The sequence below is a fragment of the Solenopsis invicta genome, chromosome 8 (assembly GCF_016802725.1).
Source record: "Solenopsis invicta isolate M01_SB chromosome 8, UNIL_Sinv_3.0, whole genome shotgun sequence".
Classification (NCBI taxonomy): Eukaryota; Metazoa; Arthropoda; class Insecta; order Hymenoptera; family Formicidae; genus Solenopsis; species Solenopsis invicta.
In genome coordinates, this window is record NC_052671.1 from 2,449,629 (window position 1) to 2,472,663 (window position 23,035).

Sequence of the window (23,035 nt, forward strand, 5' to 3'; positions counted from 1 at the left end):
GACGCAAGGGTCGGCGTCGTAGCTTCGTGATCCACCTGTTGGAAATGTCCTCAACTAAAGGGACTCGGGCGCGGTTGCAGAGCCCGACGACGGGCATTCGATTCTTCTGTAACTGCAGGTCTTCGAGATTGCACGTTTTCATTCAGTTCAATAATTCATGAAACGTTCAAAGTATATTGGGAATTCTTGTTTATTTTCTAAGATCGCGAACTAAACTGTTATTTGTGCTCAAACAACGATGTTTGTAGCAAACTATTCGCTTCTTATGTCGAGAGAAATTTACGAGCATTTAGAAAATATATCTTTTTTTTCTTTACGTTGTTTATTGTTAAATGTTATTTATTTCATTTGTCTAGATATTTTAAAATAAAAATCTTTTGATTGATACAGAGTGTTCAAAATATTTTTTCAAACAAAGAATATAAAAGAATAACAGGAAAAGAAGATAACGTCTTCTCTCGACAAAAAGCTTTAAAAAAGAGATTTTGAGTAAATGATCTAACACACGATTTTTCAAATAAAAATATTTGATTTTTATATAATTTATTTCTTTAAAAGAAACTTTTTATTTCAATATCTATCGGAATATATTTACGAGATATTGAAAAAATTATTATTACCAAAGAACAACATTATAAAATAAACGAAAGTAGTTATTATTGCTTATGTTATAATAAATTTTTGCATATTCTGATTACAGAATAAGAAGATATTCGCATTTTTTATTTTTAAGTTATTTATTTAATGTAACTCAAATTATGCAAAAATCCTTAAAGATATCAGATATCTTTAGGATGATGTAACTGAAATTATTGAATTGTGAATATAATTTCCAATCAGGATAAAACAGGAATTCCAAAGCAAGTCTTAATATTTATAAAAATCTTGAAATTTTTTTTTCATAAACTCAAAATCGTATCAACACTTAAATTGAAATGCTCACTTTTATTCTGCTTTTATCGCGATATTTTTCAAAGTTATGCAACTCTCGTAAAATTAGCGGTCTCTATATCATCCGTCGGTGCTCACATAGATTCTTCAATGATCAACAACGTTCGTCCAAGTTCGACTTAAAATTGACGAAATTATCAACCATTCAATGTTTAAATAAATTTGTAATTAATCTTCTTATTTTCTAGCCATTTATACACATTTTTTTCTACGGTATGTCATATATTTTTACACAATCATCTTTTAGTTGTTATCATTCATGTTTGGCTCATAGCTTCTTACTTGCCTCATATTCGTAGAGAGGACGTCACTGTACACGGGAAAAGCCGTTTCTTCAGGCTTAAGATTAGGGTATCAATAAAATCCCGGAGATAATTTATTAAAGATATTAATATTGTCAACTAGCGATGCAAAATTTTAAACCGCCGACGTAAGTATCTGAACAATAATTATCTACATTTTAGCAGTCATTTTCATAACAATATCAGTGTTTTAAGACTTACTTCAATAGAACTCATCATAGACGACTTTATCAACAGCGTTGCGAAGTTCCGAAGAAGAGAAGTCAATCTAGATGACGTTACAGACAAACGCGTTGCCGTGTGCTATCTCACACATACATGCACACATACACACATACCTGAAAATATTTCTAAAATATTTTATTTAAAAAAAATGCAGAGAAAAAACAATATCAGAAAATATCATATTGATTTTTCAACAAAATATATGAATTAAAGAGGGGAAAAAAAGATGATAATGATGATAATGATACAATGCATATGATGAAGATATAATAATGAACAAGAAGTTGAAGACCATATCGCATTTTTTCCGCAACGTTATCGAAACGCGTGAACGTTTACTGTGAGGCTCGGAAAACACAACTTCTCATAGAGTACCACAAGCATATATATATAACATATACACCTCTCCATGTGTATACAGACTCACGGGAAAGCGGTGATATCGATTTGCCCTCCTTCCTAGTTGCGTATTTCCCTTCCGCTTGTGTCGATACAGATTAACGTAGCTCCAAAGCACATCACAGTACCTCGTTTTTCTCGCGGAAGCAACTTTTCGCAAAATTAGGAAAAAAATCTAATTACAGCACTATTATTTAATCCACAAGTATAAACAAATATTGTTGAAACAAATGGGAAATCCGGCTCAAATACAATTCATTTGCTAATATAATTTGCGCTAATCCATGTCTATTTAGTATATTTAAAAAAATCTCTAATATAAATAATCGATTGATAAAATCACTTGAACCTTAACCACATATTTCCTTCCTTCTCTCCCCTAAGATAATTATGTCCAAAAGTCATAAAAAAAAGAAAGGTAAATTAAATTCTATTCGAGCAAAATAGTTTGGCGATAGTGCAGGAAGGTTAAAGAGAGAGGCGTAGGTGGGTCTATGGCAAACGGCGCGGAATGATGCTGGTAGGTCAAAGTTTAAATTGACACAGACTCGGCGTCCCAACAGACAGCCGTTGTCGGGCAAAACCGATCGGGAACAACGGCTAGCTCTCGTTATCTAACGCAGCCACACTTGTGGACGCGACGTTAAGTAGTAACAACGTTACGTAGGCAGGATAATGGCATTCAAAGGGCTGTTTGCAGTTCAATGAAGGGATGGTGCGCTCTATGCAGTTACGTGGACAGTGGTATTTATACGCGTCTCTCAAGGCGAATGAAAGAATAGATTTATGCGGAAACTGGTGCACGACAAAATACGATTCCAATTGTACCTGGACAGCTGCGAAGGACGTTTCTCGATATTTCAAATTTTATTCGCATAAGAGGGCGATAATTAATCATTAAATATATTCAAGATAGTTAATAATTCACTCATATCACGCGTTCACTCGTATTGTGAACAAATAATTTCCTATCTAAAAGTTTGGAACATGATGCGAAGAAACGAATTTTTTTAACTCCATCACCTTTCGGTTGTTTATCGATGCTTTTAGTTAAATTTTTGGAGGTACTGCTCACACTTTCTATATATTCTACGAATACACTTTCTATGTATTCTATGAATTAGATAAGAAGAATGACCACGTTTAAATTTGACACATCTCTGAAATATCATTCGGATAGTACATGTACAAAAATCAAGCTAAAAGCAACTATCAGATAAACGACCGAAATTACGGAGAAGCCTTCGAAGCGAAAAGCAAATGTTTCGCTCCAGTTCCCAATCATCCGGCGCGGCGCGCCGGGCCTCACGTATTCTATATGGAAAATAGAGAGTTCGTCGTAGGACATACGAAAACAGTACACGCCAAATCGAACACAGTGGCTAGAAACAAAAAACGGGCCAGTAAGCTGAAAGAGAAACGCAAATTATTCAAATCGATAACGGCCTGCAAATTTATTTGTACGTTTTTGTAGAACGTTTTTGCATTATTCAAAGTTTCTACGCTTGATTAAAAAAAAAGGTTAAAAAACAGAGTCTTTATAAAAAATTTTATTTCATATTATTTAACATTTTATTTTATGTATTACTGAAAATGATAATTAAATGACTTGTTAAATTGCTTCAGCTAATTAAAAGTAGATTCCATCAATTAGATGTAAATCGATTGATTACAATTTCAAATTAATTTTTCCTTTGATCGCCGAAACTATATTTATATACATTGAAATACATTACCTTTCATTCCGCTGGGGGACGTGCGATGCAATAACAAGATTGAAACAATAATCACATTGTTACCTGCAGCAATTATCGGCATTACTGCTGCAATATCATCACCCGATTAACCTGAAAACGGCTAATTTCCTTAACAAATCACGTTATAAAATGAGATAAATGAATTATTATTTCAAATACAATTACAAACCTACGTTACATAAAGCGATATATTTTCATTTTAGACTATAAAAAAGCATCAAAAATATGATTAAAAATTGTGAAAATTGTAAAAACGTACAAAAATGCTTTAAAAAATATTTCAATTACAAAAAAAAGAAATTATTAAATTTGATTGTAAAAAAATGATTTTTAATCTACATCTATTTTATTTGCTATTTATCTAAATATAATTAATAATTGTTTGTTAATAATAATAATTAGCAGAATATTACTATAAATAATGTTAGCGCGTATTGTAAATAAAATTAATAAAGTGCGAAACGTATTTCATAATTAAACACATTTATTGATTTTTTTTTACTGAGTAATACATCGCCGCGTCGACCAGCGCGAGACGAATACAACATATGTATTTGGTTACGCATTTAACTGCACATAGACATGTACACACAATCTATAATTTCATCCATACTTTGTCATGCACCCAAAAATTTTACACGACTCGTGAGGACAGCCGAAAATACTGTACACCAATCAGTAAGTTGCGCAGTTTGCAATGATTAACATGATTGACTAAACTATTTCACTTATATGTTAAGAATAATAGTATCATATTTCTGTAAATAATCGTCATTTTTAACAAACTTGGATTTTTTCCAAGGTTAATCAATAGCATGTACTCCAATTTTTGTGTATCTGCATATTATATATTTATATGTAATTACAGTAGCAATTACCAATCGACTGATATGTAAATAAAATTACATTACAAATGCTAATTTTTAATTGCTAATTTTTAATTGATCAACGTGAAACTTGAGCAATCTTGAAAATTTGTTAATAACAATTAAATATCCCTGTAAGATTTTATATTATCAGTTTATCGGTATACAGAAAAAAGAAATTTGCTATTTTTGTTAATACAAACTGTTACACAACTCGTAAACAATTTGCATCTTATGCTTTTGCATCTTATACTTATTAATTGTTAAAAGCATTTGGACTATAATCAGTAACCGCAGATATTAGAGCGGAAGATAGCTATCGATTTCCCTACAAATGTTGGATAACATAATTACGTTACATAATCAGTTTAAAAAGGGCTATTAATAAACAAACACTGGTAACCTGCCATTTACAAGTAAGGACATTTTTCAATAACTTGATGCTTTGAACTATATCTCAAACTTGTTAAAAAGTATAAAGAGCTATAAAAAAACGACACCTAATATAAAACTCAAAAAAAATGTTTTAATTCTAAATCACGCTAATATAATAAAATTTTCAGAATTCTTTAAAAAGATTATAATAAACGCATGCGTGATATAAAGATTTCGAATATGCAGACGTTTCTTTTATATAAATCTATTTTATGTAACATAGAACACTGGGGGGATTGGTGTTCTTTAATACAATATAAAATACTGGTATATATCTAGATAAAGATATGCTCAGTAATATTGTTAGTCATCTGAAATTGGCATGGTTTAGAATTCAAGTCTTCAATTGATCGCAAAGTCCTCTAGACTCTCCGCAGAAAGGGGAGATGAACTTTCCCTCTTATTTTCCTCTCAAGGGAAGTTTCGCGCGAGTTTTGTTTTATCCAATGACGGTATCGTAAACGCGCGTGTAGAAACGTAAAAAGGCTGTATCAGATTCTCTTCGATCGTGAGCATCGTACTGATAGGTGTTTGAACAGACTTCGACCTTTCCCTCAGGCGCTTGCGACAGGTCAATTGTAAACAACAAATAGGTATGTACGTATGATATAGTCGTGTGAACAACGTTTCACAGGCCAAAATCCACGGGCCCGTCTAGAAAAATATAGGTATAGATACATGTACAGGGTGGTCCAATAGACTTTCGACAGCAACGAGCACGGTCGGCCGCACTATTCTCTTGTCTTAGAAATTCGTCGTGTTAGAAAATGGAAAACTCTTCAAGGAGCAAAAGCTCCTGCAATCTCTCCATTACGTCTCTACTCTCTAAATCTCGTAAGAGTGAAAAATCACTTAAAAAATTGCATAGGCTCAATTCTTAATCCGTAAGAGTGAATTTTTATTCCCATTAAAATGACAAATCACTCGAAAAATTGCACAGGCTCGATTTTCATTCTTCTAGAGTGACGTTTCACAAGATTTAGAGAGTACCCTTTCCTTACAAAATAATATTAAACAATCGCTACGATTGGGTAAGAATGATCTTTTCATTCGTTTAGATCAACATTAATTTAATTCAATTCTAACACAGTTCATGAGTTAATGTCGTCTGCTCAGTAAATGAGAGAATAACGAGTCAAGTTTCGGACTCGGATATTACTCTCTTCCATGCTCATACGCGCAAAATTATGCTAATATTTTCCAATAAATAGTAACATTTCCTACTTTCCTCTAACACATATGCACAAAGACATTTCCAGAGCCAAAGGCAAAATATTCGATCACTATAATTTTTTTTTTCTCTTCAAATTCCTCATTTATCTTTACGACTTTCTAGCCTAGTTGCTACATTCTTCGGAGCTTCGGAAAGAAGTCGAACTAGACTGGAGGAATTTTATGAACGCCGTTGCCCGGTGCCGTTTTACCTAATCTAAACTTGGTCACTGTCGCGACGAGATTAAAAACTTTTTGCGTCTTCGCTCGTCTGACTTCTACCCAATTTTTATCCAGATAAAGCTTCAATCTTTCTTCGCGAGAGAATCTCCTGGAAAACACCGTTCAATACGTGTAAAAAATATGAAAGGTTGGAGATATTAAAAATCCTCATCGTAGGTATTTCCGTTACATAGTCAGCCATTGTGACAAAATTGTGCCGATAAACTGCTAAATTTAAATTCACATATTTCGTAGAAACGGCATGCAGTATTTTAAAAAATAGGTCCAAACTACGTAACACAGAATCTTCTTTGTAATGTTTCGTTTTCGAGATGGTCGAACGTGTGAAAATTGAGACATTGGTAACACCTTTTAGCTATTTGATTTCAGATGATACGATAAATTCGACAGCGTCGGTTTGTAGCGTAATCAGACGCGATTCACTTGTCAGAGATATGCCTTTAGGCGTAGTTGTGCGTCCGCCGCCGTCTCGTACGTCTACAGAAGGATCGATCGCGCGCGGCGAATCGCACGAAGCGCGAGCGGACGCTTATATAGGTACATTCGACTAATTCGATTGACCGCGCACTAACGTCGAGCTTGCACAGAGCCGATAGGGAGGCAAGTCGAGCAGCAAGATATTTTCTTAGGTCTTCCAACAAAGGATCTAAGAAAACTGAAAGGAGAGTGGAAGCGATAGGAAAAAAGAAAGAGCTTTCGAACCCACGTTATCAAAAGCGTCCGTCGCATGTGTAAGTTGCTACATTTCATATTTTTCTTCCACTGAGAAAACAAGTTTTTAAATTTTAATAAATATTTATTCAAACAGTACTAATAAAATATTTAACAAATGTAAATATATATTTAGTATTGGAACCACTATTTTAATTCAAGAATCATTTTTTTCTTACAGAGTAAATATTTATGCACCGTAAATAAATATTTCATTTGACTGCCCCTTATACTATTCGAATAAATATTTATTAAAATTTAGGAGTTTTTTCTCTCAGTGTACTATAATTCTCTTCTCTCCGTCACTTTTATAGATACTTTTATTCACTTTTATTTTTACTTTTTCGTTATTGTATTTCATTTTCTATGGCTCGATTGTAAAATACCCTTTTCAGAAACGTTCGATTAGAATGTCGATTCGACACTACGGCAAGGTAAACAAGTGACAACTTGACCTGCTTCCCTACAGGCTCTGCGTGGCATTAAGAATTGACTGCAATCAACATCGGGTCCTTCCGCGGATCGTAACGTTTAGGAACAAGTAGGGAAATTGAAATCCTTGGAGCAGGTATAAATGACTTTTTGAAACTTAATTTTATCAACGAGAAATCACTACGTTATTTCACTCACTCAAGAAGGATTTATACTGAAAGACATCGGAGATCGTAACATTTAGGATCAAGTCGGGAAATCCTCGAGACAGGTATAAATGACTTTTCGAGAATTTAATTTTATCATCAAGAAATTACCACGTTATTTCACTCACTCAAGAAGGATTTATACAGAAAATCATCGGATCTTTCCGCAGATCGTAACACTTCAGATCAAGTAGGGAAACTGAGATCCTTGAGGCAGATATAAATGACTTTTCGAGAACTTAATTTTATCATCAAGAAATCACCACATTATTTCACACACTCGCGTAGGATTTATACAGGAAAAAAAAGTATATAATTATATCACATCAAAGCAGCGTGTATGTTCTTTCCGTCAAAAGAATTTATCCCTAAAAAAAAAACAGAGATAACCTAATAGTCTAAAATTAAGATGGAAAAATGTCATTGGACTCATCGGAGTTGGTAATATTGATTTTGCCTCTCTCCATTGGCATTTACTAACCGTTTAGTAGCCATTTTTACTGTGCCTGTGTAAGCGCCAAGATTGGCCCTCGTTCTATCCAACGACTTCAATTATTACCCCGCTTATATCCTCCTATCTCACTTCGCACGAATAGTGTACCTTTCTCCGAAATTCGAAAATAAAATTGGAAAACGAAATGGACCTGTCGTGATATGTTTTGGACATTGACGAAGAGTGCGGGAAGATCACATTTTATTTTCGTGAGGTGGAAGATCGATCAATTCAGGCAAGACGTCATTAACGTCATGCAGCTCCATTTAATCGTTTCCAGATCGAACACATTATATTTAGACACTCCCGCCAAACTGTATTTTATCGGTTAATTTAAAGTTGTATTTATTTTTAACTTTATTTCATCTTCTTTCGCACGTGTCTAAAATTTAATAACATCGAACTGTGAAACATGGCACTGATTCATGATGCGCGGCTATCTAGATACAACGCGTTCGACAAGAAAATACCTAACGCAAAATTGGAGGGCATGAACGACGCCGTTATTAATGTATTTAAACGAGGGACGAGCTCCCGAAGAGAAACGCTTATCGCATTATTGTAAAGATTATACACATCGACACATCCAGGATTAAACTGTCACTAAGTTATTATTAATTATCGGTTATAAATAGGCATTCTCAATTATATGCCAAACGCAATTCACCGACGAATTGTCACGACTGCTGCATCGAACGTAGAGAGAAGACGCAAATGCGTCGGAATGCAAAAGTGCGATGCACAATTTTCGTGAAGATCCACCGAGAACGTTATTTGTTTTTCCCGGCGCGCGGTTCAAATCAAAATAATTTCAGACAGGTTCACGCCTCACCGCTACGAACGCAAAAAAATAATTTTCTTTCTATTCTCTCGTGACGTAAGATTTCTTTGTGTCCTTACAGCGTCGAAGCATGAGCCACCCGAAATCGACCACGTCGATTTTTAGGAAAATAACACGCGGTTAATCCACACGCGTTATTTAACATATAACGGGGAAGAGCCGTCACAATTGTCGTCGGAGGAGAATGATGTATCTTGCGTTTGACATCGGACACAGGTACAAGTGCGCCATCGTCGATCTGTTCCATTATGGAAAGAAATACTTAAGCTTCATTCCACAAAAGGTTAACCCAACGTTTCGTAGAATTGAACCGCTGAATTAATCTCGTATAGCGATGCTGGTCGATTGAATGCAAGTGAAGTGAGAGTGAGAGTGTGAGAGAGAGAGAGAGAGAGAGAAGTCCTCGGAAAGAAACGTTGAAAACGTCAATATCTAGGATAGCTTCACAGAATCGGTAGCAACACTTACTCGATAAAATATATAATAATATAGACATTATACACTTTAGATATAACAATTTGATATAAACTACTCTACTCTTATATTTTTATTTTTACATTTTGATAGAGAACTATATACCTACCTCTTTTCATTTAAAACATCATCGCATCTAGTAAACTCGACGTTTGCAACATTTGTGGTCCGATTGATTTCCAGTTCAATCCGTTTTGCAATTCCGTCGTCCAATTTTGCAACCGCATTGTAAATACAGGACATTCAAAGTCGAATTCATCTTTTGACGAAGACGAGTTACTCACATCGAAAGTGACGGTCAGGAATCTGACTTTGGACGATGGAAACCGATTACACGTTAATTGATATTTGAATTGCTGATAATAGTAACGATGAAACTCACGTTCTCGTGAGTAATGGATTTGCAAAAGTTTCCTTTTAGCAGACGCTTAAGTATTTCCTCCCAGTGTGTTTACGATTGAAACGATCAGTTAACCACTAGCGGAAAATTCATTCGCGGGATCACAGATAAAACTATACTGTCCTTGACACTAAATCGTTTAACTTTTGTCGCTAAACATCTCGTAAGATCAAGGAGACACACACAGAATGCGCGATCGAGAGAGACTCGACTTGTAACATTCGCAACCGGTCACAGTCGGACGTTTTTAATCGGGAGACCTCAGAAAGGGAATTCAAATGATATACCGAACGTCCTCCTCTCGCGTTTCTCGACCCTTTACTCTCGTCATGCTTAGTATAGTATAACAAAATATAAATCTGAAGGCGATACGTACGCACAATTGCGAGCACGTACACGTGCACAAGGGCGATTTGTTGGATCGAGTTGACATGCATCTCAAGTGACAAAAAAATAATCCGCGAAGAGCACCCGCCATAGAAAAGTGTACAATACAAACGTTCATTATTTCCGCAAAGTCTTTTCAGAGAAATATCTACAATCGTTCATTTCGTCAAAGTTACGTCGATGATAGACAGTCAAGCTCGCAGCTTCATATGAAGTGACGCAACAATGATAAAAGTCTCTCAATTACAAAATCGCATGTAAACGGGACAGAAACATAATGAGTTGCTCGATGGCGAGCGATGAAGCTCACACGTGTCTCTCTCGACTTGCCATTTTATCAAGTACGTGCTTAAATGTGCATGCCAACGCGATCCAACCAACGCTCGGTACACTCATATACAGGTAGATATTTGTCTAATGCAACATGTTCCTGTTGTCATAAGGGCATCCGGTACAATGGAGTCGGTTCTGATGAGAATTACGCTGGGGAACCTTTTAAATCTCGTAATTGCGAAACTTACTGACGACCTCGTTGGACTCCTGGTAGAACGGGACGCCGTGGCCCGAACGGTAGTAGAGATTCGTGGCACCACCCTCCGAAGCCCTCCTGTGCGCATTTGTAGGGTGACCTTTGAGGTGAGCTGGTGAACCACCTGCCTCTTCGCTCGTGTCCGGCAACATTCTGTCCTTTGTCTTTGGCGTGCTCCAATGCATAGTCTGCGAACAAAAGAAGACCCGCTTTACTTCATAGAACGTAATATGGAAATTAAAGGACTTTGGACCTTATCGCTGCTCCTAAAGTGCTCTTAATTTTCAGTTGAATGGAATCTGTTCGGAATCGATGGAACAATCTACAGTTCGAAGACGAAGCGTTCGAGAAGAAATTGGAGATTCGTATCTCGCTTCTATAGCTTTATTCATCGAGGTAAATTACTGCGATCGATGTAAAAGGATGAAAATATGTCGAAAAATTCTCTTCTTGACGCACGTTTATTAATATAAACAGTTATTTAATATAATTTATGATTTTTCTGCATCGCGAACGAAAATCTTATAACAGTAATTTAAAGTTATAAATTTATTTTAAAAAAATGTTACGCGACAGAAATTTGGCATATGCCAAAAAATGAACTTCTTCCAACGTGTGTCGAAAGGAAAGAAATTATTGTAATAAACTTCAGTTTATCGCCCAAAATAGATAATAATCGCATCAATTATTGCGACTTACCTGCTGCACATGCTCCTTCATACCAACCCATTGTTTGTAACTGATCTTGATACCACTATTCCGCCATTTATCGTAATTGCTCCTCTTTTCGGGATCGCATAGAACCTCTTTTGCGTACTACGATACAAACAAAAACGTCAAAGTCTTCTCTCCCTCTCTCTCTCTCTTTCTCTCTCTCTCTTTGCTTGCACGCTCAAAGCGAAATTAACTGAACTACCAATCAATTAAAATTAATTAACTTTTGCCAGTGTAAGAAGCGTACCTTTAGTTGTTGAAATTTCTTTTCGGCCTCCTTGTCACCATCGTTCTTATCCGGATGATATTGAAGAGCTAACACCTTATATTCCGCCGTAATCTGCTCGACCTGATTTTTAAAATGAAATAAAATGCTATCTACACCATTTGAATGTGAAAATGGAAATTAATCTATTTTCATTGCGGGATTATATTTTTTTCCTATTCTCTGTTACTTTTCGATTTAAATGCGTTATACAGTTAAATTTTAAACCAGAGAGATGCAAAATGTATTATTGAACTAAAACAGAATTGTTCGATTTACTATTTACAATGATTTTACAGAATAAGCTTCAAGTTTTGACAAATAAAAACTTGTTATGAGGAAAAAACGGGCCGCAATCTCGACATTTTGAAATCTAACCATTTTCATGGCACTATATTAATTTGTAAACACTGATTGAATATATCTCAGCTGTCTGAGTCACGTCTATGGTATATTCCGCCGATAAAAACGACATGTCACGAACACGCGCTAACGCAATACATCGAACGGGAATGGAATTCTTATCGAAAATTCTCCACCGAGATAACAAAATGTAAACTAAAGAGTCGAAAGGCAAACGACCCCTTTCATCTCCGTATATTTTCTATTGAACTGTACGATTTACTTGCTTATTGTTGATCAAGAGTGCACACAAGTATCACGCGCGCGCGCGTCTTAAAATTTTCAATTGTTTTCAATAGTCTTGAATAATATTATTAGTAATAATCGCAATAAGTACGATTTTCTTGTACATCATCATGTTTCGTCGTAATTTGTTGGAAGAAACGACGTATGAAATAACGAAGGTGTTTAAACTTATCCAGAGACTCTCACGCTTGACGTGACTTGAGAAGATGTGATTTGATTTTAGTACGAATATTGTTGTGTACAACTTCAGCATACCGTAAACTAGAAGCAGATGAGACTACACCTAATTGTGTCGATCGAGAATTCAATTAATGGAGAGTTTAAATTGCAGTTGCCTCTTCTGGGATCTAATTATTACGGAGGCAACTCAACGTTTAATTTAATTATTTCAGTACAGATGTAGAAAATTAGTTTCGTATATGTATATCTCTAAATGCGCTACCGCGGTAAATGCGTTAGGACAGTTAAAATTGTCACAGATTATTATTTATAAATTTTATATTTTACATTAAAACTCGGTAAATAAAGCTGTAATGATAATTTATGACATAATAAATAGATAAAATGTAATAATTATTATTATAATTATATTAATATAATTATAATTGAATTCCTATAAATAAATAAGTATTAAACAACTGTTGCATATTTAACAATATTTTAAATAAAATTTTTAAATAAAATTTTTTAACAATATTTTATATTAAAATTAATTATTTTATTGACTACTAAAATCTGCATTGTTAATTAAGAGCATTTAATTATTGAAAATTTAACTTCTAAATGTCAGATCTTGGCCTTTTCTTACATTATATTTCAACTTTAATTAAATAATTAATACTATTAACTTATTAATTAAATAATGTCAACTAAGTTATCACTTTTAATAATAATACGTTGTAAATTCAATTTTCGCGATGGACTCGTTTCACGATACGAATATTTCGAGCATAAAAGCTCGATCGGGCGACGCCTACATCACGATGTGCGATTTGATAGACAGAAGTAATATTGCGTTTATTTCATAATGAATTAAGAAATGAAAATTATCTTCGCTCCCTATTTGAAAAGGTATTTCATTTAAAATGATAGACTTTTCAAATAACAGCTAGATCAGCATCAATATTGTCACGCGTTAATTAATTTAAAGTAAATTTTCTGTTTATACGTAAGAAAGCAAACAGAAATAATTAACTCGACCTAATTATCCAAAAATCCACGCTACAGCGTGGCCTGAAAGATTCAGAAGCTAATATTTCTCGTGAGACAACAAATCGTTCTACACACAAAATACACAGATTTAATTCAAGATTGATCTAACAGAGCCCCAACAGGAAGATAAAAAAAATCTTCAACTTTTTCGTTTTTCGATTTCGCCTTTCTGCCACATACCGAGTGATTCTGCGTGTTCATTAAGTTTTACTTTTTTAACTTATGAATATATATCGTGTCAACACGGCGTGAAATTCAAATGCTACACTATCGCAGCAATTAGCCATTCAGCGATCAGTCCACAACGGAATTTAACACACACAGATTTATAAGGCGGAATAAAAATTCTCCTCAACGTGCTACGGGCCTCACCGTGGAAGATTCGTCGCAGGACAACAGAGCGTAATAGTCCTCCTCCTCACTGGGCGAGTAATTGATGGCGTCCTCGACACTCATTCTGCAACTCTCCTTCCAAAAGGACTCTCTCTTTGACGCTCCCTTCCCACTCTATTCCTTTAGGGATCTCACGAGGATGTCTACGCACGGAAAAAAAGGTCGTTACCGCTGTCCGTACTTCTCTCGTCTCGGAGATCTCTCGGTCGCTTTTTAAACCCGGTCGATCGAGATTCCGTCACCTGTTGCGAGAGCGAGTGAGCTGTGGTCCGTGAGCGTCACCGTCGCGTCGTCGACTACTACGGGCGCCAAAGTGAACCGAGTAAGGGGAAAACCGTGTCGCAGACCCGGAAAGACCCGATTCCCGGGGAATTCCGTGCGACTGCGTACTCGCCGTTCCGAGCCGGCACCCTCTTCGTAAAACGCGCAATTCGCACCATTGCGCAGTTGCGGCTCGCGAGATTCAGCGAGATTCACCCTTGCGCCTCCCGTTCCGCCTCGTCTCGTAAAAGGGCTAAAATCGTACGTATCCTTCTTAGGGTTTCAATATAATTCATCGTTCTCTCTGAAACTCTCACGACCCATTCTTTGAGCCAAAAATACTATCGAATTGAATTTAAAGCGATCTTTTTCGAGACTGAGGCTCCAAGGCTCGCAAGGATTTATACGGAGTTGTGATGTCGGGAAAGCAAGATTATCGTGAGAAATTGCACTAAATCTCCTTTCCGATGTACATTGAAATGAATGACGTTACTCGTTTCTTCGAACTGGACTAGACCAGACCGGAAGGATACAAAGCAAAACTCATTTTTCTCTCGATATTGAGTTAAAAGTGCGATATAATTCTGCGCCTTGCGTCACGCACTTAGCCGTTCGCGAAGGTTACTTTACGAGCACAAATGCATAAATCTGTAAAAGTAATTATGACTGTGCTACGGATATACAATCGCAGCTGTCCATTGCATCATTCTTCGTCAAGAATGTTTGAAACTTTAATAGGAATTTTTCACTACATAAATTATCCGAAGGATTGAGCTTTAACGATTTATCGTCGACCGCAATATCACAGCCACTGTGTCGTAAAAGTGATCGTAACATTGATATTGATATTCAGGTATAGAATTGGAGAATGTTTAAGGCCTCGTGCACAATAGAAGAATTAGAGATTAAAAATAAGAATTGGAGTTTTAGATTCAATTTCCTCAATAAACACTATAGGTAAATAATAAGATATGTTGCGTTTTGTGTTATATCTTTTGTTACCTACATTTATGTGTTATATCTTATCAATATCCACTGTGCGTTTAATTCAATATTTATACAAAAAACTGATATTAAAATTTCTTATTTCTAATATCTAATCTTCCACTGTGCTTAGGGTCTAAATCAATTTAATATGACAACAGAAAAATGTATAATATGAAAAATTTAATTAATATTTTTTTTGTTTCTGTTTTCTTGAAAGAGAAAAAGAAAGTGAAACGGAGAAAGTTCAAGCTATATCGAAACAAAAAATGAGACACACAATGGAGGAAGGCTAGTAAGCATTAGGAGTAAAAATTAAAATTTTAGAAATATAAATCAGTTGCTTCAATGAATATTGAATGTAGCACATAATGGATGTTAACCTTCCGTGGGCCAACGTTTTTCTCGCTGCTTTCCTAGTTTAACCTGATGCCTGATGTTTGAAAGGCATCTAAAAGATCTGAAAAAAAATCTGGTACATTCTTCCAACATTTTTAGCATACGGTTTTCACTTTTTTTGTACGTGCCCAAATTTAAAGCAGGATAATTTAAAATTTAAAATTCTGGGTCTTTAAATTCCCAGTTAGACCACAAAGAATTAATAGAATGTAATATATAAATATGTCACACCAAACATAATTTATTATTTATCTATAGTGTTTATTAAGGCAGCCAATTCTAAGGCCAATTCATATCGATTCTAAAAATTAAGATCGTCTCAAGTATCATCTTAAAATGTCATCAACCAATTACAGAGCCGTGTCAGCGTCTTAAGATATTACTCAAGACGGTCCTGAAATAAAAGATTCGATTATGAATACCGACCCAAGACTCTAACTCCTATTCCTAATATCTAATATTCCTTCATTACTCACAGAGCCTTACATTCATGCGCGCATATTTATATGAGCATATTTTTAAATATCAAATCGACTCGACACAAAACATATTTATCAACGTTTGTTGGTGAATGATGCTGACAGCATAACGATCGTGCATTTGCTCTTACGTAAGCGCCGTTATCTCCGAGATTCTTGGCGTTGAAGTCGCTTTTGAGGTCTAACGGCTGCCACTCTGCGGAGTCGCTTCTTCTTTCGAGAAACCGCGTGTAGAAGTCGTGGAAGAGCACTTACGAACACGAAGGCCAACTCTGACGATTCTCGACAGCGAGTTCCACTGCAGCGACGCTTCGCTTCAGAATACGCGGTCGTACGTGTTGCAAGGAACACCATGAGAGCACATTGAGCTCCGCGTCCGCCGCAAGACTCCGGAGACTCGCGACTTTCACTCGCGGTTAAACAACCTTGAACCTCTTTTATATATCGCGACTTTACCGACAGGGAGCGAGTTTAGTGCGGCTTGTTCATTCTCTAAGAATTTGTTTTATTTATTAAAAATAAATTGTTTATTGAATTTTTTCGAGCGCAGAGACACGTTCCGTTTCGTCTCGTCAACGAGCTGATTTCAGTTTTTCAGAAAAAAAAAATAAAAATGTTAAACGCTGCTGTGTTCGATAGAGCACGATGTATTTCTACTGTTCGATAGATTTTTCATCCAAAGAGATTCGATTTGCAAGACGAGGCTAAAACACGAATGTTTGCCGTGCCCGGAGGGACGCGGAATCTTAATTGGAAATTCAAATTCACTGAAGAATCGCGAGAAGAGATGAACGGGAGAGAGACACGTCGAAACGTGAATGAATGTACGGATCAATTATGTATTCCTCTTGCTTCTGCGTGGAGACGACAGTGATCATCGACACTTTTGTTTGCAACCGCTGGTGCCACTGTTTTAACTCTCTCGCGCACAATTCTCTACAGTCAACGATATAAATAAAGTTGAACAATTTTACACACGCACGAATAAAACGTAATTCTATATATAATTTTATTTCGATTTTATTTACGATTATATACGGTCATGGTCAAAAATATTAGTACTTTATATATTTTTAAATATTTTTAACTGTAAGGATTTTTAAAAAAGTTAAAGTATGAAATTACCCTTTGTTTCGAGAAAGCTTTTAAACTTATGCATAATGCCAATAATCAGTATAAAATAATACAAATAAAAGAATTCCAAATAAACGAAAAAATATATGCCTAATAATTTTAGTCAAGACTGTACTTCCTTGCATCAAGTAAATATTTATTTGCATGTAAATTAAGGTGCAGACATGTATGTGTGTTTATACTAAAAAATATTTTTTTATACTTAATTAGTAGTAAAATTTGTAAAATAATATGTATTAAATTATTATTTAATCTAAGAACAACAAATAAATTTCTAAAATAATCAATAGTTCAATCGTTGAAAAGGCACATATATTTTTATAATTTATTCTGAATTCTATTGCGAGTAGAAATAAGTCATGCCCTGAAAATTCACTGCGCCGTGAACAGGCGAAAAAGAAATATATGGGTACCGGTGTAACAGCAGTATTCAATGTGGTTTATCATGAAGAAACATATGACCATTTGGTCGACACGTGTCAGGCGCTTACATTTATTATGAAGTCCGTTACACACCTAAAGTTTCTCTCAAGTAAAACGGTCAAATTTGGGGAAAATGTTTTTCTTTTTTGTCAACCTAACGTTCTCTCAACTTTCAATGTCTCCGTGACGGAATGAAAATATTTCCCAACAATCTAGCATAATATCGCTAATAAAGAATTGCACGTTAATTAAAAAAAAAAAAATGTAACTTTTTCTCAAGCGTTTAAGATTTTTTTCGACGAGCATCTATTAAATCTACAGATCGATGGTATGTTTGATTCTTGCTAGCAGACGGTCGCGGTAATTGCGGAATTAATTTCCGGCCTTATGAATATCGTTAATTTGATCAGATCCAATCAGAATGTGTTGCAGCATGTGTTTCCTCCGTCGCGGTTAAATCGAGCAATCACTGACCGTCGGTGAATTACGGTGTACGGTAATCACTCAAAGGGTTTTACGAGACACGGCTGGGAGAAACGTGTCAAAAGGGTCGAACCCTTTCGCCGCTCAAGGAGATGCGTATACGCTTTCCGAGGGCAGGAAATACATGCTCCGCTCGGCTTCCGCACGCATATGCGTGACAGACACGCAAGCGTGCGCGCGTGGCGCTATTCTTACCACAACAGAAATTGAGGTGAGCACCGAGATACACTCGGTGTACATGCATTTTAGTTATCACGGAGATATTCATGTTCCCTTGCAACTTGATTGTTGAGCGATGGTATATTTTAGAAGAAACGTTACAAAATTCTTATCGGAAGGAAAAAACGAAATCTTATGTACGAGTTTTAAGAAAAACGCACGTGGATCGATCTTCCTTTGCTCTGAATCTCACCTTAATTTGTTTTAATATTTTTAATAGAATAAATGATTAATTTTTACAAGTTTCATTAATTTTCTATACGCGTCAGTAAGAGAGCGCTCTAAGTTTCACTTTCTGCAAGTCCAATTGATAAATTTATATAATAAAAACAGATCTACATCTCGCATAAACAGTCTGTGCACGGACTGTACAAATGTGTGTAGATTTTCATTTAAAATACAAAGGAAAAAGAATCCTCTAGAATCCCGCGAAGATGAAGAAAAACGCACGTGAGCCAGTTTTTCTTTATCGTCGATGAGCCGTCCTTCAACGTCTCGGAGCTTCTCCGTCCTTGTTCATCCCGAAATAACATTTCGTACGGAGCATAGGCGTTCCTTCGCTCCACTGCCAGATGCGTGGGTGGTGGTAGTGAACTGAAGAGAAGGAGAACGTGAGGCGAGCGAGCGAACGAACGAGCGAGCGAGCAATCATATGGTAGCACCGACGACGGGGCTCCCTCCTGGTCTGACTTGTCAGTGCTTCATGAAGTGTTGCGCCGTACTCGTGCACGATCCCTGACCGAGCACGACCCTGACGGAGTCGAAACCTTCGGATCCCTAAGTGATAACTGAGAAGTCCCGGAAAAGACCGCGCGATCTCTTTCCAGGGTACTCCTCTTTGCAACATGGATACGGCAAAGGTGATAACGGTGCCCGAGGCGTGAAGGAAAAAAAAGAGCTGTTATCTTAATGGTTTTTTTTATCTTAATTGTTGCGCGATCGAATGGAATCGAGATCGTGCGTTTTTATGCGATAAAAGACAATTGAAACTATCCGGAGGCAATCACCGATTAACTCGGCGCATGAAATGATTTGGATTTAATTTGTAATTGGGCTGTCATAGCTCGCTGAATAAACAAGATTCAATAGCTTGAATCTGTAGTCTTGGCAGAGAAATGTTTTTTTCAAATATATGATAATCAAAATCCTGAATAAGTACAAAGATGCATGAAGGAATTATGGATTATAAAATGCAAATGAGCTGCGCGAAGAAGATATGGGTTACGTGCAATTCGGGAGAAGAAGAAGAAAACCAAGAAGCAAATGGGAATTAGCAATCTTTCACGAAACATACGTTTACATCGTTTGTTCGGTAGTGTCAAAATGACGTGGCTTGCAGTTCAATGCAAATATTTTCTCTCTCAAATATCGTCTCTCAAGGATCATACCAAGCGAATTATAGAACGAACAGAAATTGAATAATGAAAGGCTGTGCTAACGGTGAAACATTGAAGGTGAGTTCGCAGGCCGCGTGATAAATCGATTAGACTTATATTTGTATATTCGTACTCTCTGGCTTACTATGCAAAATTAACTTACGTCGGAGGAGTAAATCCGTTTCACTTTTGTACCGACCACTTCCACTTTACGTTTCTGCAATGAATATTTTTAGGACACTCGTACCGAACTTATATATAAACGGATATTCCATTAGCGATATATAAAGCAATCTGCATATAGCATATTTGATAAATCGATACGCGTAGATATAGCGATAGATATAGCGTATATTAAAATATGCCCATCTTCCATCTTTTTCTAATCTCTCATTTAACATTAATTTAACGCTGTATTTTAATTAACAAGATATTTTAGATCAATTTGTTTGATGTATCAATGTAGTTTCATAAAATTAAAAATATTAATGAACGATAAATAACGTGAATTAAAATTAAAAACACATGCATTTTAAATTACTTTAAAAATTAAAATTCTCTTCTAAAATTTATAATCTAAAAGTAAATTTTCTTTTTAAATTTATAAAAAAATCTCTGATTTATCTCTAATTCCTTCCTTTATCTCGTCTTCTTTTCTATCTTATAGATACAACGATTAGAAATAATCTTGCGATAGTTAGGTTGTTTTTCTTTTTCTAAAAGTACAAATTCAAAAAAAAATACCGGCAAAAACGGGATGAATCAGAAGTGTAAAAAAAAAAAAAATAATCGGACGAGCCGAGCCGTTTTTCCAAGCGAGACTGTGCTCGCGCTAAGCTACGTCTTTATGGTCTCGAACAACGCGCTACATTCTGGATATAGCGTGTGCCACACATGTGCGCGTTTACAGGGGCACGTGTACGTACAACGCAGGATACAGGCTTCTTTTTATCGTGCGTCGCTGCAGGTGCAGATGCAGGGCGCGATGCAGCGCGGTGTGCTCCGCGACGGTCGCAGGAACAGTCCTCTATTAATAGCAACGAATGTGCGTGATTTGTTCAGGGAAACCGCGTTTAACTTTGAAAGCGGTGCTTAAACTACTACAAATTATGATGAATTTTCAACATTTTCAAGAACTTTGCGGGTAAAGCGAACGCGGTGTAAACACGTAGTTTCGAAGATGCGAAATCATCCGTGGTATCTATGCCAGATGATCGATAAAGAACACTCGAAATAAGACTCATTGTTGTGCGTAATAGATTACTTATTTGTAACATGTGTCATCACCCACACACGTAGCAGTCATTAAAATGCAATACGTTACTTCCATTTCAATTATCTCTTTCAAAATAAATAAGCCGTAAGATGCAATTTAATTTTCTAATGGCATTCAGATTATAATTTTTATAAACTATTTTACGATTGCCTTCCCGAAATTAAATAAACAAATTTTTAACAGGTTAACAAACAATTTTCGTATTACTTTTATCCCAATATTAAATTTAAAAGGGTGTATTTTTGAGAGTAATTAATAAGTTATTCTTGATATCATTTCACTACATTACAAATTAATACTTGATACTATTGAGAACAAATATTTCGAGAACAAATGTTTTTTTAATTGTATAGGTAAAAAAATTGTTTTTAACTTAAAAAAATACATAGTCCAGGATCGTGTATATATACTAAAAAATATTGCATATTATGTTTCTTTAGGCAAAAAAAAAATACATTGAAACTCTTCGCCTTTTCATGAGTACAATCACCTTATTTCCTTCTCTTTCAATCTCACATTACCTTCTTTCTCCCTTTCTCGCTCTCTTTCTCTTCTCCCTTTCTATTTATCTCTACCTCAGGCACATGTTCTGCCTCTCTTGGTAGTACGAAAATAGTAACCGCTACGGCAACTATGAGGGCAGAAAATTGTCGCTACATTGCTGTATTTGCTGAACTAAATTCGAGGAACTACAGAGATTCCCGGCTAGTACTGTCAACTAACTGGTCACGTGGATTGACAAAAATAATTGTTACGTAAATCTCTAACACAACGCAGAGAAAAATAAACTATAATTTTGCATAAAAGTAAGTTCCGTAGACACGCGCGTTAGACATATCCTAAATCGAAATTATGTCGCGAATTTCGCAAAATCTGGATAAAATAATTATGTTGGATAAAAAAGATACATAATGATTTGATAAATAATAGGATGTTATCCAACTTTATAATTATCCAACTTTGTCTTGCGTTATTTTATTGCGCACCGCTTTACTTTTTGCTTTTATTAACATTTTCGTGAGTCTCAGATCTTATATTGAATAGAATTTAAATTATAATATGTGCTCACACACACACACACGCGCACGCACGCACGCACATACAAATGAAAATACTGTAACCATAGCGACTATTTTTTTTGTATTCGCCGTCTTCGATATCTATAATCAGACGGATATAAAATTCTGAGAGAATTACGAATAACTTAAAGCAACTTGATAGGTACTTTTGTACGGATAATAACTTTTGTACGGATAATAGCGGCGGATGCGAGATACGCGGATGAACAACGTGATAATGTAGCGGTGCCTATAACACGTGAATGAATAGTATTTGCACTCGACCCCCATTTCTTCGTTCTCCACCCCTTCTGCGCGCAAATGTAAACGGGTCATGCCCCCCCGTGTGCACGCACAATGCGCGCCTCTCACCGTGCTAAATATAATATTCGCGAGTATTTTCAGCGATGAATGAAAGTGTCCGACGGACATTTGCACTTTCCCGCGTGCGATTTTCTGAATCGGGAGAAAGTGCGTTTGCGACCGCGATAACGAGTTCTTCGATCAAAATTTTAGCACGGAGTTTTTGGTAGCATGCAGAATCAGACGCACGAAAAATATACGAGTAAACTCTGTACCGCTAAGAACAGAATCCAAAAATTTGCTATTTTTAGAAAGTTAAAGAAAGAAATTGTACAGTGAGACTATCCTTTCTTAATCAAAATTACTGAACAGCCACCGATGATCACAGATACAAGTGTAAATCGGTAAGGTTTCATTGATTCAGATTTAGAGAGCACAAGAAAATTTCATATTCAATTTATTCCTGTGTTGATAAATCAAAATTTTCTTTTAAAAAACTAATAAATGTTTCAATATACTGATTACTATATCTATCAGTAACTGTC

The 23,035-nt window shown here is 35.8% G+C and overlaps 2 protein-coding genes across 6 annotated transcripts in view; one reads left to right on the forward strand and one right to left on the reverse strand.

Moving 5' to 3' along the window:
• Nucleotides 1-4,100: 4,100 nt before the first annotated feature.
• On the reverse strand, nt 4,101-16,616 carry LOC105193713 (J domain-containing protein). 4 transcript variants are annotated; one of them, XM_039452627.1, is made up of 5 exons: nt 16,474-16,616; nt 14,075-14,238; nt 11,825-11,926; nt 11,563-11,679; nt 4,101-11,051 (listed from the first exon to the last, which is right to left on the reverse strand). In XM_039452627.1, exons 2-5 carry the CDS (start codon nt 14,156-14,158, stop codon nt 10,830-10,832), a joined length of 525 nt encoding a protein of 174 aa, XP_039308561.1. In that variant the 5' UTR covers nt 14,159-14,238; nt 16,474-16,616; the 3' UTR covers nt 4,101-10,829. The 4 variants fall into 4 exon arrangements, with proteins under 4 accessions (XP_039308561.1, XP_011156574.1, XP_011156573.1 ...); XM_011158272.3 differs by having other exon boundaries at nt 16,350-16,488; XM_011158271.3 differs by lacking the exon at nt 16,474-16,616 and adding an exon at nt 14,338-14,528.
• A 2,429-nt stretch (nt 16,617-19,045) lies between these two features.
• Nucleotides 19,046-23,035, forward strand: part of LOC105193712 (phosphoinositide 3-kinase adapter protein 1) — a 28,307-nt gene continuing 24,317 nt past the window's right edge. Inside the window, exon 1 of one of the 2 annotated variants that reach the window (XM_039452624.1) lies at nt 19,046-19,931. The gene's annotated coding sequence lies outside the window, so the exon portion shown is untranslated. The remainder of the gene's footprint in view (nt 19,932-23,035) is intronic. The other variant, XM_011158266.3, reaches the window with a different exon arrangement.